This window comes from Aquarana catesbeiana, linkage group LG12 (assembly GCF_042186555.1).
Source record: "Aquarana catesbeiana isolate 2022-GZ linkage group LG12, ASM4218655v1, whole genome shotgun sequence".
Taxonomy (NCBI): Eukaryota; Metazoa; Chordata; class Amphibia; order Anura; family Ranidae; genus Aquarana; species Aquarana catesbeiana.
In genome coordinates, this window is record NC_133335.1 from 80,306,234 (window position 1) to 80,325,977 (window position 19,744).

The 19,744-nt window shown below is 44.3% G+C and overlaps 1 protein-coding gene across 1 annotated transcript in view; it reads right to left on the bottom strand.

The window, feature by feature from the left end:
• Positions 1 to 19,744, bottom strand: part of LOC141114445 (proton channel OTOP2-like) — a 133,307-nt gene that overhangs the window by 70,749 nt on the left and 42,814 nt on the right. Inside the window, exon 3 of the mRNA XM_073608119.1 lies at positions 10,182 to 10,240. Within this exon, the coding sequence (XP_073464220.1) occupies positions 10,182 to 10,240 (59 nt within the window). The remainder of the gene's footprint in view (positions 1 to 10,181; positions 10,241 to 19,744) is intronic.

A 19,744-nucleotide genomic window follows, 5' to 3' on the forward strand; every position in this document is an offset into this window, starting at 1 on the left:
TAGCCGCGGGTAGTTTTAAATGGGTTTTTTCCTTCGAAATGTCATTTTGCTGTCAGACTGTTCTAAACACGGGAAACATGCGCCCCTTTACAAGCATACTATAGACACCCCCCAGGTATGAAATTTAAAGGGATATTACACTTTTATTGTTTGACTTTAAGCATTATAAAAATCACTGCTCCTGAAAAAACGGCCGTTTTTAAAACTTTTTTTGCATTAATCCATGTCCCCTGGGGTAGGACCCGGGTCCCCAAACACTTTTTATGACAATAACTTGCATATAAGCCTTTAAAATGAGCACTTTTGATTTCTCCCATAGACTTTTAAAGGGTGTTCTGCGGCATTCGAATTTGCCGCGAACACCCCAAATTGTTCGCTGTTCGGCGAACTTGCGAACAGCCAATGTTCGAGTCGAACATGAGTTCGACTCGAACTCGAAGCTCATCCCTATGTGTTATATATGGATGATTAATCCAAATGGCAATCCTCGACAGTCCCAAGATAAAGGTGATAAAACAGTAATTAGATCTATATTTCAGTCCATTATCATATTCCTATATGGCTGGTATCCTTGCTACCTCTGTAGCCTTGATTGCATACAGTCACCGATAGCCAGGGTATTACTCCCAGACTTACCTTCCCCAAGAAATAAAACAAACCAAATATGAGTAAAGGTACCTACTCACCAGACGTTTTGACTCTCTTTGCCTTATGACAAGAGAAGTCAAAAACAGGCTTATGGGGTCACTGTGACCAGATGTCAATCAGCAAACAGGGCTTCCATCCTCTCCACCCGGCAGCTCGGGATACCACTGGCAAGGACTCTCAAATTGCAGGATAAGCCTGATTTGATTTCTCTTGTCGTAAGGCAAAGAGTCAACAATGTCCGGTGAGTAGGGACCTTTACTTGTATTTGGTTTGTTTTATTTCTTGGGGAAGGAACGTCAGAGTAAAACCTTAGCTATCGGTGGCTATATGTAATCAAGGCTACAGAGGTAGCGAAGATACCAGCCATATAGGAATATGAAAATCGCACACTTGTTACATGGACTGGAATATACACTGAGCAAAATTATAAAAACGCAAAACTTTTGTGTTTGCCCCTATTTATTATGAGCTGACCTCAAAGGTCTACAAGTTTTTCTATGTACACAAAAGGTCTATTTCTCTCAAATATTGTTCACAAATCTGTCTAAATCTGTGTTAGTAAGCACTTCTCCTTTACCGAGATAATCCATCCACCTCACAGGTGTGGCATATCAAGATTCTGATTAGACAGCATGATTATTGCACAGGTGTGTCTTAGGCTGGCCACAATAAAAGGCCACTCTAAAATGTGCAGTTTTACTGTATTGGGAGGGTCTGGGGGTCCGAAAAACTGCCAGTATCTGATGTGACCACCATTTGCCTCATGCAGTGCAGCACATCTCCGCATAGAGTTGATCACGTTGTTGATTTGCCCTGTGGAATGTTGGTCCACCTCTCTTCAATGGATGTAAGAAGTTGCTGGATATTGGCAGGAACTGGAACACGCTGTCGTACACACCGATCCAGAGCATCCCTAACATGCTCAATGGGTGACATGTCCAGTGAATATGCTGGCCATGCAAGAACTGGGAGGTTTTCAGCTTCGAGAAATTGTGTACAGATCCTTGCAACATGGGGCCGTGCATTATCATGCTGCAACATGAGGTGATGGTCACGTATGAATGGCACAACTATGGGCCTCAGGATCTCGTCACGGTATCTCTGTGCATTCGAAATGCCATCAATAAAATGCACCTGTGTTCATTGTCCATAGCATAAGCCTGCCCATACCATAACCCCACCGCCACCATGGGCCACGCAATCCACAACTTTGATATCAGCAAACCACACACCCACACAATGCCATAACTCTGTCTGCCATCTGCCCTGTACAGTGAAAACTGGGATTCATCCGTGAAGAGAACAGCTCTCCAAAGTGCCAGATGCCATCGAATGTGAGCATTTGCCCACTTAAGTCAGTTATGATGATGAACTGCAGTCAAGTCAAGACCCCAATGAGGATGACGATCATGCAGATGAGCTTCCCTGAGATGGTTTCTGACAGTTTGTGCAGAAATTCTTTGGTTATGCAAACCGATTGTTGCAGCAGCTGTCTGGGTGGCTGGTCTCAGACGATCTTGGGTGGTGAAGATGCTGGATGTGGAGGTCCTGGGCTGGTGTGGTTGCATGTGGTCTACGGTTGTGAGGCCAGTTGGATGTACTGCCAAATTCTCTGAAACACCTTTGGAGATGGCTCATGGTAGAGAAATGAACATTCAATTCAAGGGCAACAGCTCTAGTGGACATTCCTGTAGTCAGCATGCCAACTGCACTCTCCCTCAAAACTTGCGACATCTGTGGCATTGTGCTGTGTGACAAAACTGCACATTTTAGAGTGGCCTTTTATTGTGGCCAGCCTAAGGCACACCTGTGCAATAATCATGCTGTTTAATCAGGGTCTTGATATGCCACACCTGTGAGGTGGATGGATTATCTTGGCAAAAGGAGAAGTGCTCACTAAGGCTGGCTATACATGGTCAAATTTCAAAAGAATTTTCTTTTGAAAAAAAAAAAAAAACAAACAGAAAATTTGTGCGTTTTGTGATCCAATGGTGCCACCCTTGATTTCGAAATTCGGCCAACCAAGCCTTCAATTTCACCTAATGTTGCTACAGAAAAGAATTTTCTTGGCTGGGAATCTTTTTCCGGGAATTTTCTTTTCTTGCACATGCGCATTTATTTTCAATCGGACACCGATTACTCAAATTTGATTGCCACACGATTTCCCACCACTAATGGTGCCAAATACGAATGAAAATTCTTAGATAAGATTTTCGAAAGAAAATGCTTTCGAAATTCGACCCATGTATGGCCTGCCTAAATCAGATTTAGACAGGATTTGTGAACAATATTTGAGAGAAATAGGCCTTTTGTGTACAAAGAAAAAGTCATAGGTCTTTAAGTTCAGCTCATGATAAATAGGGGCAAACACAAAAAAGTGCTACGTTTATAATTTTGCTGAGTGTAGATCTAGTTACCATTTATTACCTTTATCTTGGGACTGTGTCGAGGATTGCCATTTGGATTAATCATCCACATAACACACTTATCTATTTAAATAGTTTAAACACTGATAGGTTATAGGTTGTGGTGCTCTGCACTAGTCACTTTGTTACAATTTGGACATGTTGCTAGTAAGAATTATTAGACACAGAATTACTTTAGTGCAACATCTCTTACTTTGTATCTTTTTAGCCTTTTTTTTAGGTCACTTTTTTTATATTTATGGTTGAAACAGTTTGGTTTGCACTAGTCACTTTATTTCATCAATAAGCTACCTAATTAGCAAGAGCTGTTAGTCACGGAATGTTTTTCAGTGCAATTTATTCACTCATCACAATTTTACAAGTTGGGAAAGGGACCAACCACCTTATTACCAGAGATCACAGTGAGTAGCTGAAGCCAATACCGGAGCAGTAGTCTCACCGAACGGGCATGGTGGAGAATCTGCAAACATCAGGCGGTGATCAAGTCAGGGACCCAGCCAGCAGAGGTGATGCTTGCAGAGCAGCCTTGTGCATCAAGCCATGGACCGAGCAGGCCAGTGGAGTGAAGCTTGAGAAGTATCGGGAGTGCCAAGCTAGGGACCCAGCAGAGAAGTGGGAGTGACGCTTGAGGGAGATACCATCGTGAAGATTGGAGGAGCTCAAGGGATTCAGCGACAGTAAATCAGTGGGTCTAGTGAGAGACTGGGAGCTCAGTGTACTGAAGAACTACAAGGAGAAGTTGTATTGAAGGTGAAAGAACTGTTACGCTTTGTGTTAGGAACTATTAAAGACTGTTGCCATAGGAGACAGCATCCCTGCACATGCAGATGTGGCTTCTTGCTGGAGGCCTTTCCCTACACGCCTGTCCTATTGAAGTCTCGTAGTCTGCAAACTGAACTTGCAACTAACCAAGGATGTCCTGGCCCTGACCCTCTTTCCCCCCAAAAAGTCTGTAAGAGAAATAAACATCTCTTTTGCATTCAAGAAGTGTCTGGTGCCCAATGACTTTATCCACCTTGCATCCACTATGCCTCACAACCCACCACATACATATGGATGTGAGCTATCTCGGGCCCTGGGGGTTCTCATCAGACTGAAGGAGACCAGATACCTTGCTATATTTGGCACCCAACGTGGGGCTAAGACGTTGTCCTTGCAGCAGTCGCCCATAGCAGCCGGCTTCATTGGGACTCCGTGGGAAAGTGAAAAGTAACCTTTACCCTTCTTATAGACTGCGTTGTCGTGTGTTGTATCAGTGTGGGGAAGAGGATCAGCCTGGTCTTTTGACCCTTCATGCCAGCGCTGTGAGGGTTAATACAGACTCCATTACAGTTTTGCCATGCCGCAGCAAGAAGGCAGCGGGCGCCACAGTTCCCAGAGAACATTTGCACCAATCCGTTGGCAGGGGGAGGAGCCCCCGCTCTGCAGAGGAAGAGCTGCCACAAGTGTCTGATTGTGGGTTAGAGAAGGAGATGGCACAGTTTGGAAGCACGATGGCGGATGAACGTTCTGGATATCGGATTTGGCCCAAGCGAATCCAAAGGCATGGTGACAGACACCGGAGTGCAGTACACCACAAGGGGTAAGATTGCCCTGTATACTGCTGGAGGCTATGAGGCTCTAGGACTGATCTGAGAACGATGTTCCGGTCTGACCATGCAGTTGAGGCCTTGGATCATCTGCGGATGTTGTGGGGAACAGTTGTTTGAGGTTATCGCCCCAACCCAACCTCCATGGATACTGCAGGCAGATTGGAGAATGAATGTCGCTATCCTGGCTGGGAGCGATATCAAGAGCCCACCTGCCATCAGAGTCGTGGGGGAAGCTGCTACTCCAGTCTCAAAGGCTGTTCCAGGACCCAGAGTTCCGGTTACTTCCCCAAGGCCGCGGACGGGCTTGTTTGCTCTCGTTGATGTTGAGGCCTCTACTGGGGAAGAGGACACCGGAGTCGGGTAAGCCAGCCAATATTGAATGCAGTGTGCCAGTGGGAAAGGTGATTTCCGTGGCCAGTAAGGGAGAGCAAGTTGTGAGACTAGCTAGCTCTAAGCGCAGCTATCTCCCGGCTGAAGAGTGCTCCACTATATCCCAGTCAGAGGTTCCCTCAGACAGGCTATCTGAACTGTTCTCAGACACTCTGTCCTGGATGGATAGTGATGAAGAGCCTATGAGGGAAAGGAAGGATGATGAGGTTCCTCTTGGGCCAAATACAAAAATTGAGCTGCCTCCTAGCGCACCATTCCGACTAAGTAATTTGAAGAAAGCCGGTGGAATTGGTGGGTCTTTTCAACAGTTGCTACTATACCCAAAACGGCCCCCAAGTTTGACTGCAAAGCAGATATCATTGTTGGGTACCCGGTACAGCTTGCCACAGATCCACGAGTTCTAGCAGGATACGGAGATCCCAAGACCCTTCCTAGATTGTTCAAGGTGCAGCGTATTATCAAAAAGGTGGCCGAGGAATATGGGTATCTACATCCATACATCCCAGCTAGCCTGGAAGAGGAGAGATTGCGGATAAAGAGATCCAGTGGGTCGATGAAGCTGTACGCAGTTTTCTACACATCCCTCTGGGGATAGATCTACCCAAGTTGTCACCTGCAAGCTATGCTTCAGTATTAAAAACCTGGGGCTATGGCCACCGCATTCACTTAGATGGGGTGGTCATCCAGAGGCTGGAGAAAAAGGATCAAAGTATTTCATCACTACGGTGAGCAAAAACAGGGAAGATTTAAAGTTGCCAGACCCTGCCTATTATTGATGACCGTTGATTACAAATGTGCAGTTGTGGAGTTAAAAGACGCTCTGCTCAAACTGCTTCCTTTCCCCTGCACAAAAGTTCTTTGCTAGCAGTGAACATTCCAGAAAGCTGTGCTGCCAGGACTGTGCTGGACTGAATGCTGCCCGCAGTTACATGGAGTGATCACCTAAGCCAAGTTGGCTAAAACTGAAATTGTTGGGGTGTATCATCCTAAAGAGCAATCTGGGAATTTCAGCAGATTGTTGTTTGCAAATAATGGTCAGGGCTGGGCCCAGCCCTTCCTTCTTTAAGCTGGCTGCTCAGCTGTCGGCTAATTGCCAGCTCCTATCTCTCCACAGTTACTCACCTGTTGATATCCTGCTTGTCAGTCCTGCCTACTTAAGCCGTCCAGTCCAGATTATCTCTGACTTCGCCTTGGTCATATCTCTAGAGACGCTCTTCCGTGTGCCTGTTAAAGATTCGCTTGGCTGACATTCCTTCTGGCTCCAGATCCCGCTTGCTGTTCTATTACGCCGTTCTCTGGCTCCCTGACATTTTGGCTTGTCTGACTATTGTTCCGGTTCCTGAACTCTGGCTATGTTTTGACTAAGTTTACTGTTTACCTTTATTATTATTATTATATTATTATGCAAGTGTGATTTAACTGTACTTCTGTCTCAGTCTGATTCATGGTTTCTGACAGTAGAAGGCCATGAATTCAGAAGATGCAGTCCATCCACTTGTTGGTAATATTTTTTCCCAGATTGGATGAGCAGGATCACCGCATAGATCAGTTTGCCACGGCGTTACAAATGCTCCTGAGTCGCACGGCTCACCTGGAATCTCCCACTGTGGCTGCTCCGGTACAACCTGTGTTGCAGGCCGTCCCTGCTGCTGCTCCAGTCTCTGTGCAGGCACCCGCCTCGTATGTCTGGTTCCGCTCCGCTTCCCCAGTGATTTGGGGGTGATCCAGTCCAAAATCAGGTTGAGATATACTTTGAGATTCTGCCCCAGGCGTTTCCCACAGACAGAAGCAAAGTAGGTTTCGTGATATCTTTGCTTTCTGAGAGCCTTGGCCTGGGCAAACCCTCTATGGGAGATGCAAAAACCTGTTTTCTTGAGTTTGCGACTTCTTTTAAAAGGGTATTTGACGTTCCCGCACGCTCCACTTCTGCAGCCATGTGCCTCGTGTCCATCAAACAGAGTACGAGAACTGTTGCCGATCACGCTATTGAATTCCATACTTTGGCAGCAGAGGTTGGTTGGAACAACGAGGCCCTCATGGCTGCTTTTTCTCATGGTCTCTCGGATACCATGCCGAGATATACCTACTGAGCTGGATTTATGCTCAAATGTACACAGTGCTCTCCACAAAGCTCAGCACCCCATGTGCAAGGCAAGCGACCCTGTTAAGGTGCCTAAAGTAGCCCAGAGAACCCACCCTGGGGTAAGTCTATGTGACCCACACTTGGCACACAACGGGGAGGGGGAACATGGAGGAGGTGCCACTCGCCACCCTCTTACAGGCACACAGACTTTGTTGAGGAAAAAAAGGACACATTTTAATGAATACTAATATCATAAAGTAACAATAATAAAATCATAAAGTGCACTCACTAAAGCGAAGGACTGTTTTTGCTGGAAATGTTTCATACACACTTAAAGTAGTAAAGCATTCATAAGGTTCTTGTTTTTTGGACCCTCCGTGTAAACATTTAGGAAGCCATATCACTATCCACAGTCCCATTTCACAGTGGGATGTTAGCCTACAACAGAGTCTGCATTTTATGACCCATTCATAAAATTCCGTCTGCAGTGTACAGTCTGATCTGTCAGAGTCCTTTAGGCATAATTAGAAAGATCTCCATAACTGGAGAGAGGCTGGCCCACTACTTTGACCGGTCACGTGACTGGGCTTTTTACACTCCATTCATTAGTAGAGCTCCGCTGACTAAGCGCAGAATACTAAGCACAATGACGTCACCTGGGAGATCCCTCTGTATTTGTGTCCTGTCATCCACTGGACCCATCATTTGGTGGGAGTGAAGTACTTCAGCAGCAATTTCTTCAGAGTTTATAGGGCTTGGTGTAATGAAAGTCAATATTGCAAGAAGGCAGAGACTTCAAAAAGGATAAGTTCACCTTTGTTCATTTTTTTCTAAATTCCAGCCCCCCCCATGTACCAATATAGCATTAATGTACTTTTACAAAAATATCAAAGCTTTCTATTAAATGCTACTTACACTTACCTCACTGTCTTTATGGATGTCTCCAAACACAAATCCATTACTTCTGCCTTACTTCCTGGAGAGACTTTAGGTCATGACACAGGAAGGCGTTGATCAGCTGATCTCATTAGCACACACCCTGCATCATCCATCCTCTTACCCGTTTCCAGGTGCATGTTTTTTTTAAATGAAATGCAATCAGTGATCACCCTTCTCACTAAATACACAGGCATCGTTTTTTTTTCCCTACCTTAACTTCAATCTTGCACAGATCTTTCATTTGACATTCAGGAGATGAGATCAGATAATATGTGGATAAAGCTGTAGTACTGAAAACAGGAGATGTGTGCCCTGGGTTCTGTAAAGCTCAACATACACCATACCATGGGTCTCAAACTGCCGGCCTTCCAGCTGTTGCCAACTACAAGTCCCACCATGCCTCTGCCTGTGGGAGACATGCTTGTAACTGTCAGACTTGCAATGCCTCATGGGACTTTGCTGGAGGGCCGCCAGTTAGAGACCCCTGCGCTATACAATCTGATTGTACAACCTTGATCTACCATCAATTCTGTAGTGCAAGGGCCTGTCTGATTTGATACGGAGTGAATGGATAGATAGATGGGAACTTCTAATCCTAATACATTTTTTTAGCAAGGGCAGGTTTGAGCATTTTCCCTCATCGGGCATAGGGCAGCCCATCCACCTGAACGGGCTGCCCTACACACAACAATCGCCCAAAAAGAAGCTTTAGAACTTTTTTTTTTTTTTTTTTTAAGAGTGGAGCTTGGTGCATTTTTACTGTGAGAGCACTTTTTGCAATTCGGCACTGCGTCGTTTAATGGACAACAGCGCGGTTGTGCGATGTTGCACCCAAACAAAATTGACATCCTTCTTTTCCCACAAATAGAGCTTTCTTTTGGTGGTATTTGATCGCCTCTGCAGTTTTTATTTTTTGCGCTATAAACAAAAAAAGAGCGTTAATGTTGAAAAAAAACGCAATATTTTGACTTTTTGCTATAATAAATGTCCCTCAAAAATATATAAAAAAAAACATTTTTTTTTCCTCAGTTTAGGCTGATATGTATTCTTCTACATTTTTTTTTTATAACCAAAAATATTGCAATAAGCGTATATTGATTGGTTTGCGCAAAAGTTATAGCGTCTACAAAATAGGGCATAGTTTTATGGCATTTTTATTATAATTTTTTTTTACCAGTAATAGTGACGATCTGTGATTTTTATCGGGACTGCAACATTATGGTGGACACATCGGACATTTTTGACACATTTTTTGGGACCATTGTAATTTATACAATGATCAGTGCTATAAAAATGCACTGATTACTGTATAAATGTCACTGGCAGGGAAGGAGTTAACACTAGGGGGCGATCGAGGGGTTAATTGTGTTCCCTCTCTGTGTTCTAACTGAAGGGGGGAGGGGACTATCTAGGGGAGATGACAGATCGCTGTTCATACTTTGTATGAACAGACGATCAGTCTCTTCTCCCCTCAGAGAACTGGAAACTGTGTTTACACACACAGATTCCGGTTCTCGGTGTGTCGCCAGCAATCGCGGGAGCCCGGTGGTGATTGCGACCACCGGGCACTCGCATCGGCTCCAGGGGCGAGCACGCCCCTAGTGGCCACAGGACGAAGCAACGTTACATAACGACGTTTCACCCAGCCGTGCGATTCTGCCGCAGTAAAACTGCGGCAGCTGGTCGGCAAGTGGTTAAAAAACATGCACCTGGAAACAGGTGTGTAGGTAGGGGGGTGGATGATGCATGGTGTGTGCTAATGAGGTCAGCTGGTGAACTCCTTCCTGTGTCATGACCTAAAGTCCATCCAGAAAGTAAGGCAGAAGTAATGGATATGTGTTTGGAAACATCCACGAAGACAGTGAGGTAAGGGTGTGTAGAATAAATGGAAAGCTTTGATATTTTTGCAAAAGTGGTACATTAATGCTATATTGGTACACAGGGGAGCTGGAGAAAAAAAAAATAGAAAGAAGATGAACAAAGGTGAACTTACCCTTTAAGTTATCCTGTGACCCTAGAATTGAAGAATTAGCCTTGAAAGGGGTCATCAAAAGACTTGTCACACATTTCATTTGACAAATGACAAGTTTTGGACTTGCTTACCTGGTAGTAATTAAATGGATCTGGACACAATGTTTGCAAGAGACCCAAAGAAAACATGTCTGCAAGAAAAAAAAAAGGACACATTTGAATGAATACTGCATCATTAACAAAGTTTTACAAAGTAAAAGAATTAAATCATTTCCACTTAAAGGATAAGTGTACTTTTACAGTATACCAATCCTTTTTTTCTCCTCCCTTCTGACCCAGCTAACCTTATTCTCCCCCCCCCCCCCGGATTCATACTTTTCTATATCCTGCAGTCACTGCCTCCACAACGTTTATACCCTTTGCGGGATTCTCTTTGTGCTGTTTGTGGCTGCTCAATAGTTTCCCATAGCCTTCTATTGGAAGCCTGCGGTCAAAAGACAATCTGGGAAGATGGCCTTGTAAAATCTATCGGAAGGTGCAATGAGGATGTAAACATTGCAGGAAGCCACGGCTATAGGATGCAGGTATGTATGCATGCATCTGTCTGTGGAGGGTAAGAGGCACAAAACGATAAGTGATCTTTATTTTAGAGCGCAATTATCCTTTAAAGCTTTTCACCGGAAACTAATATCGGATAATATGAATAAATAATCATAAATGATACTGACTCAATGAAAACTAGTGAGAACTTACCCGCCACAGTTAAAACCCTCTAGTAGTGCTGGAGTCTCAAGAGTAGTCCTAGTTTCAGGGCACAGTACACCCCTGCAGCATAATGCATGGGTATGACTTACCTAAAACAGCATGAAGAATTCCCCAGTGACATCCTTCTGTGCTAATAAGAACCACAATTGTGTCCAGAAATGGCCATCCTACCTTGTTCCCTTTCAATACATGAATGTTAAAAATTGCATCTAAACATTGTACAATAAAATTTACATTTTTTTACGATACCCCTGCCTCCATCACATTGCCACTATAGTCCGCCATTGTAGGTACTGAAAACGTGGTTTCCAGATATTCACCTATTGTTTTTCTGTATTCTCTTAGATGAGGCAAAAGTTATCTTATCTCTAGCATACTACAGTAAAACTGCACAGACACTACAGTAAAACTGCACAGACACTCTGCACTACCGTAAAACTTGTTTGAAGGCAACATGGTTTAATATTATATTTCTGGAGTGTCACTTCCTGGTTGATACAGCCAGGTGGTCTAAGTTGGAAGTTGCAAGTTGACCAAGCAGGGTGTGTTTAACAAGGAATCATGAATGGGAATTCATCGCAGGCCTCCTGATGGAGGTATAGTGATAGAGGAAGACCCCCTGAAGAGATGCAAACTCAAATGTCCTGCTACAGAAGAGCAAAGGGCCAGCTAACACTGAAGATGACCCAGCTCACATAGCGATGATCCATGGATAAATACTGCCCCTAACGGCCAATACAGCAGGATGGACAAAAATATATTAAAAGGACTGCCTCTTGGCAATATCTCATTGGACAGGAGGATAGTGGGGTGTGGTTACGAGTGTGTCTGAATGCAGCGTAAAAGTGCACACGGAAGGGAAATCGATCTCTTTTGGCTCTCTTGCTTCTCTGAGCCTCATGACTCTCTTGGTTACCATTTTGAGCCCAGCTAACAAGATGATATGTAGGGGACAACCTTACGTAACGTATCTTTGATGTTTTTGTATTTCACTGTATATGCTCTGTAATATTTTTTGTGTTTTTCTGTTAGCATTTCCTGGGAAATAAGACGTTGTTTTACTAAGCAGTGTGTTTGTTTTCATAGCTAACCTTATAACATTGTACTATCAACAGTAACATTATCATAGTTTTAATAGACAAGTTAATACGTATATAGAATAAATAGGAGGGAAGCCATAGCCACCACCCGGGCAATATTTAGTTTATTTTTAGCATTTATTTCAAAACTGCATGGACGCATTACACTAACTACCGTAAAACTGCACGAACGCACAAACACTACAGTAAAACTGCACGGACGTACTATAACACTGCGCGGACACACTACACTGATGCTGCACTGTCACTATATTCACACTACACCAACACTCTACACTCACAATAGCACACCAACTCTCTAGTAGCACTGAACAGAGCCCTGTTCTATCTCTCTCCACTCCAACATCACACTGCAAATGGTTCCTCTGGGAAGGAACCTTTTATAGCGTAGGGTGAGTCTATGAACAATGAGCCATGATTGGGCAAAGTCATCATGACTTTCTTCAATCATGGCTCTGACAGTGTTCTGTGCCCCGATTGGGCAAAGCCTTCGTTGCTATTGCCAATCAGGGCTGAGAATGCACTGTGTGACACACAGTGCATTGTTGGGTGTTCAGTGGGCCAGACAAACATTCGAAAGCCCTGCCGATTCAGGTGTTCGCCGAACAGCTAATGCTCAGGCCAAACGTTTGCTCAGCTCGAACTGTTCGCCCAGCACTAGTCACCAGGGACCAGTTTTATGGAAGACAATTTTTCCATGCACCAGGTAGGGGGATGTTTTTGGGATGATTTAAGTGCATTGCATTTATTGTGCACTCTATTTCTATTATTATTACATTCCAATATCAAGCTCCATGAGGGCAGGGACTAAAGTGAATGTACAATATACTGTATATGTAAAGCACTACTTACTGACAATGCTATATGAATACCTGTAATTAATAAATGAAATTATGTAACTCACCATAATGCAGAAAAAGTGGGAGCCCTGAGCTTAAAACAGTCCTATCTGGGGGTGATGGGATGCACCAAATGCAGCATTACAATTGAAGTAAGATGCTCACTTGTTACTATAAAGTCTTTCACCAGGTGCAGCTTAATTGTCACTTGCCACTCACTGATAGGGTTTTGATAGGAGTCTGCACGCAAATGATTTTTTATGGTCTGTGCAGTCAAACCTTTTTGCTAATGATTAGGCATGTGCAACTCTTTCGGTCCGAATGTAAATTTGGACAAATTTTTGGTTATTCAGTGATTTGGATACATCCAAACCTTCAAATGAAATAGAAACGAATTTCGTTGAAATTTGTTTGTTTTCTAACCAATTCCAAAATTTTTGGAACAATGCGAACTTGGATTGGTCAAAAAATCTGTGTGAAAAATAGCTGGTTGTTAAGGAGCAGGCTGGGAAGACGGCTGCCATGTCCTTTACAATCGATTACATTTCAGCTCTCAGCGGGGCGTTAAAAGAATGCTGGCAATAAAAAAAATTCAGGAGGGAAAAAAAAAAGCATGGAGGTGCTCCCCCAATCTATAACCAGGCCCATCGGGTCTGGTATGGATTCTAAGGAGAACCCCACACAAATAAAAATAAATAAAATAAAAAAAGTGGGGTTCCCCCAAAATCCATATCAGACCCTTATCCAATGCATGCAGGCCAGGAAAGGGTGGGGGGCGGGGGATGAGCAAGCGCCCCCCCTCCTGAACCATACCAGGCCACATGCACTCAACATGGGGGGCACCTGCCCCCCTACCCCAAAGCACCTTGTCCCCATATTGATGGGGACAAGGGCCTCTTCCCCACAACCCTGGGCAATGGTTGTGGGGGTCTGTGGGTGGTGCTTATAGGAATCTGGAAGCCCCCTTTAACAAGGTCCCCCGTATGGAGTACATACCCCTACCCATTTACGAAAAAAAAAAAAAAAATTGTAAAAAATGAAAAACACAAGTTTCCTTTATTACTATTAAGTAGATCCATCATCAATCACGATGCATGGCGCCACATGGGGACAAGGTACTTTGGGGGGCTACTCCAAAGCACCTTCCCCATGTTGAGGGCATGTGGCCTGGTACGGTTCAGGAGGGGGGGGGCGCTCTCGTCCATCTTTTCCTGCGGTCTTGCCAGGTTGCGTGCTCGGATAAGGGTCTGGTATAGATTTTGGGGGGATCCGTACGAGACCTAAAGGGCCTGGTAATGGACGGGGGGACCTATGCCGTTTTTTTTCAATGAGTTTTATCTATATTGCTGAGACCCAACAACTCATTACAGCAGCGAGCAGTGTTCAATTACTTTTTTCCTTTAGAAATGTCATTTTGCTGTGCTATTGTTCTAAACACAGGAAAACTTTACAGGCATACTATAGACACTCCCCAGGCATGATATTTAAATGAATATTTAAATTTTTATTGTTTCACTTTAAGCATTATCAAAATCACTGCTCCCGAAAAAACATCAGTTTTTAAAACTTTTTTTTTGCATTGATACATGTCCCCTGGGGCAGGACCCAGGTCCCCAAACCCTTTTTATGGCAATAATTTGCATAGAAGCCTTTAAAATGAGCACTTTTGGCTTTTCATGTTCGTGTCCCATAGACTTTAACGGTGTTCGAACCAATTTTTTGCCTGTGCCCAAGTTGTGGTGCGAACCGAATCGGGGAGGGGGGTTTGCCTCATCTTTACTCATAAGGAGCGTGCAACCTAGATTCCTCGCATGTAGGGTTCATGCTCCTATAAGCATCGAATACCACTACTGATCTGACAGGAGGCCGCGCATAGGCGGAAATGCAAGTGATGGGGATTGGCCTGCCGCCAACATCCTTCTGTGCGGCCTGGTTCCTAACAGGCCACAAACTAGTACTGGTTTCAGGCCAGGTAGGGTTGCCACCTTTTCTTCGAGCCAAACCCGAACACTTCAGCGGGGCTTGGCATTTTTTTTGTAGCATACACAATGAGATTGTAAAATACCTGGGACACCTCTGTGTGCCCTAGGGGAGTATTAATGTGGCACGCGCAGCGGTGAACAGTGGGTGTAGCCAATTGCATATAGTGCAGGTGTGTAATGTGCAATATAGTGTGTATTTAGTGCAGGCGTGTGTAATGTACAATATAGTGTATATAGTGCAGGTGTGTGTAATGTACAATATAGTGTATATAGTGCAGGCGTGTAATGTACAATATAGTGTATATAGTGCAGGCGTGTGTAATGTACAATATAGTGTAGGCATGTGTAATGTACAATATAGTGTATATAGTGCAGGTGTGTAATGTACAATATAGTGTGTATATAGTGCAGGCGTGTGTAATGTACAATATAGTGTATATAGTGCAGGTGTGTAATGTACAATATAGTGTGTATATAGTGCAGGCGTGTGTAATGTACAATATAGTGTATATAGTGCAGGTGTGTAATGTACAATATAGTGTATATAGTGCAGGTGTGTAATGTACAATATAGTGTGTATATAGTGCAGAGTGTGTAATGTACAATATAGTGTGTATATAGTGCAGGCGTGTGTAATGTACAATATAGTGTGTATATAGTGCAGGCGTGTGTAATGTACAATATAGTGTGTATATAGTGCAGGCGTGTGTAATGTACAATATAGTGTGTATATAGTGCAGGCGTGTATAATGTACAATATAGTGTATATAGTGCAGGTGTGTAATGTACAATATAGTGTATATAGTGCAGGTGTGTAATGTACTATATAGTGCAGAGTGTGTAATGTACAATATAGTGTATATAGTGCAGGTGTGTAATGTACAATATAGTGTATATAGTGCAGGTGTGTAATGTACTATATAGTGCAGAGTGTGTAATGTACAATATAGTGTGTATATAGTGCAGGTGTGTAATGTACAATATAGTGTATATAGTGCAGGTGTGTAATGTACTATATAGTGCAGAGTGTGTAATGTACAATATAGTGTGTATATAGTGCAGGCGTGTGTAATGTGCAATATAGTGTATATAGTGCAGGTGTGTAATGTACAATATAGTGTATATATAGTGCAGGCGTGTAATGTACAATATAGTGTATATATAGTGCAGGCGTGTGTAATGTACAATATAGTGTGTATATAGTGCAGGCGTGTGTAATGTACAATATAGTGTGTGTATATAGTGCAGGCGTGTGTAATGTACAATATAGTGTAGGCATGTGTAATGTACAATATAGTGTATATAGTGCAGGTGTGTAATGTACAATATAGTGTGTATATAGTGCAGGCGTGTGTAATGTACAATATAGTGTATATAGTGCAGGTGTGTAATGTACAATATAGTGTGTATATAGTGCAGGCGTGTGTAATGTACAATATAGTGTATATAGTGCAGGTGTGTAATGTACAATATAGTGTATATAGTGCAGGTGTGTAATGTACAATATAGTGTGTATATAGTGCAGAGTGTGTAATGTACAATATAGTGTGTATATAGTGCAGGCGTGTGTAATGTACAATATAGTGTGTATATAGTGCAGGCGTGTGTAATGTACAATATAGTGTGTATATAGTGCAGGCGTGTGTAATGTACAATATAGTGTGTATATAGTGCAGGCGTGTATAATGTACAATATAGTGTATATAGTGCAGGTGTGTAATGTACAATATAGTGTATATAGTGCAGGTGTGTAATGTACTATATAGTGCAGAGTGTGTAATGTACAATATAGTGTATATAGTGCAGGTGTGTAATGTACAATATAGTGTATATAGTGCAGGTGTGTAATGTACTATATAGTGCAGAGTGTGTAATGTACAATATAGTGTATATAGTGCAGGTGTGTAATGTACAATATAGTGTATATAGTGCAGGTGTGTAATGTACTATATAGTGCAGAGTGTGTAATGTACAATATAGTGTGTATATAGTGCAGGCGTGTGTAATGTGCAATATAGTGTATATAGTGCAGGTGTGTAATGTACAATATAGTGTATATATAGTGCAGGCGTGTAATGTACAATATAGTGTATATATAGTGCAGGCGTGTGTAATGTACAATATAGTGTGTATATAGTGCAGGCGTGTGTAATGTACAATATAGTGTGTGTATATAGTGCAGGCGTGTGTAATGTACAATATAGTGTAGGCATGTGTAATGTACAATATAGTGTATATAGTGCAGGTGTGTAATGTACAATATAGTGTGTATATAGTGCAGGCGTGTGTAATGTACAATATAGTGTATATAGTGCAGGTGTGTAATGTACAATATAGTGTGTATATAGTGCAGGCGTGTGTAATGTACAATATAGTGTATATAGTGCAGGTGTGTAATGTACAATATAGTGTATATAGTGCAGGTGTGTAATGTACAATATAGTGTGTATATAGTGCAGAGTGTGTAATGTACAATATAGTGTGTATATAGTGCAGGCGTGTGTAATGTACAATATAGTGTGTATATAGTGCAGGCGTGTGTAATGTACAATATAGTGTGTATATAGTGCAGGCGTGTGTAATGTACAATATAGTGTGTATATAGTGCAGGCGTGTATAATGTACAATATAGTGTATATAGTGCAGGTGTGTAATGTACAATATAGTGTATATAGTGCAGGTGTGTAATGTACTATATAGTGCAGAGTGTGTAATGTACAATATAGTGTATATAGTGCAGGTGTGTAATGTACAATATAGTGTATATAGTGCAGGTGTGTAATGTACTATATAGTGCAGAGTGTGTAATGTACAATATAGTGTATATAGTGCAGGTGTGTAATGTACAATATAGTGTATATAGTGCAGGTGTGTAATGTACTATATAGTGCAGAGTGTGTAATGTACAATATAGTGTGTATATAGTGCAGGCGTGTGTAATGTGCAATATAGTGTATATAGTGCAGGTGTGTAATGTACAATATAGTGTATATATAGTGCAGGCGTGTAATGTACAATATAGTGTATATATAGTGCAGGCGTGTGTAATGTACAATATAGTGTGTATATAGTGCAGGCGTGTGTAATGTACAATATAGTGTGTGTATATAGTGCAGGCGTGTGTAATGTACAATATAGTGTATATAGTGCAGGTGTGTAATGTACAATATAGTGTGTATATAGTGCAGGCGTGTGTAATGTACAATATAGTGTGTATATAGTGCAGGCGTGTGTAATGTACAATATAGTGTGTATATAGTGCAGGCGTGTGTAATGTACAATATAGTGTGTATATAGTGCAGGCGTGTGTAATGTGCAATATAGTGTATATAGTGCAGGTGTGTAATGTACAATATAGTGTGTATATAGTGCAGGTGTGTAATGTACAATATAGTGTGTATATAGTGCAGGCGTGTGTAATGTGCAATATAGTGTATATAGTGCAGGCGTGTGTAATGTACAATATAGTGTATATGTAGTGTGTAATGTTTGGTGGGGAGCCTCCCAGTGTAATTTTGGGGGGTGGGGGAGTTCTCCTGGTGTAGTATGGGGGGACAGGGGAGAGGAGGAGGGGGGCTGACAGAGGGGAAGAGGGGGCTGACAGAGAGGAAGGGGGGCTACAGGGGCTAACAGAGAGGAAGAGGGGGCTGACAGAGAGGAAGAGGGGGCTGACAGAGAGGAAGAGGGGGCTGACAGAGAGGAAGGGGGGCTACAGGGGCTAACAGAGAGGAAGAGGGGGCTGACAGAGAGGAAGAGGGGGCTGACAGAGAGGAAGAGGGGCTGACAGAGAGGAAGAGGGGGCTAACAGAGAGGAGGGGGCTGACAGAGAGAAGAGGGGGCTGACAGAGAGAAGAGGGGGCTGACAGAGAGAAGAGGGGGCTGACAGAGAGAAGAGGGGGCTGACAGAGAGGAGAGGGGGGCTGACAGAGAGGAGAGGGGGGCTGACAGAGAGGAAAGGGGGGCTGACAGAGAGGAAAGGGGGGCTGACAGAGAGGAAAGGGGGGCTGACAGAGAGGAAAGGGGGGCTGACAGAAAAGGGGGCTGACAGAGAGGAGAGGGGGGCTGACAGAGAGGAGAGGGGGGCTGACAGAGAGGAGAGGGGGGCTGACAGAGAGGAGAGGGGGGCTGACAGAGAGGAGAGGGGGGCTGACAGGGAGGAGGGGCGCTGACAGAGAGGAGAGGGGGGCTGACAGGGAGGAGGGGGGCTGACAGAGAGGAGGGGGGCTGACAGAGAGGAGAGGGGGGCTGACAGGGAGGAGGGGGGGGCTGACAGAGAGGAGAGGGGGGCTGACAGAGAGGAGAGGGGGGCTGACAGAGAGGAGAGGGGGGCTGACAGAGAGGAGAGGGGGGCTGACAGAGAGGAGAGGGGGGCTGACAGGGAGGAGGGGCGCTGACAGAGAGGAGAGGGGGGCTGACAGGGAGGAGGGGGGCTGACAGAGAGGAGGGGGGCTGACAGAGAGGAGAGGGGGGCTGACAGGGAGGAGGGGGGGGCTGACAGAGAGGAGAGGGGGGGCTGACAGAGAGGAGAGGGGGGGCTGACAGAGAGGAGAGGGGGGCTGACAGAGAGGAGAGGGGGGCTGACAGAGAGGAGAGGGGGGCTGACAGAGAGGAGAGGGGGGCTGACAGAGAGGAGGGGGGGGCTGACAGTTAGGAGAGGGGGGCTGACAGATAGGAGAGGGGGGCTGACAGAGAGGAAAGGGGGGCTGACAGAGAGGAGAGGGGGGCTGACAGAGAGGAGAGGGGGGCTGACAGAGAGGAGAGGGGGGCTGACAGAGAGGAGAGGGGGGCTGACAGAGAGGAGAGGGGGGCTGACAGAGAGGAGGGGGGGCTGACAGAGAGGAGGGGGGGCTGACAGAGAGGAGGGGAGGCTGACAGAGAGGAGGGGGGGCTGACAGTTAGGAGAGGTGGGGCTGACAGATAGGAGAGGGGGGCTGACAGAGAGGAGGGGGGGCTGACAGAGAGGAGAGGGGGGGCTGACAGAGAGGAGGGGGGGCTGACAGAGAGGAGAG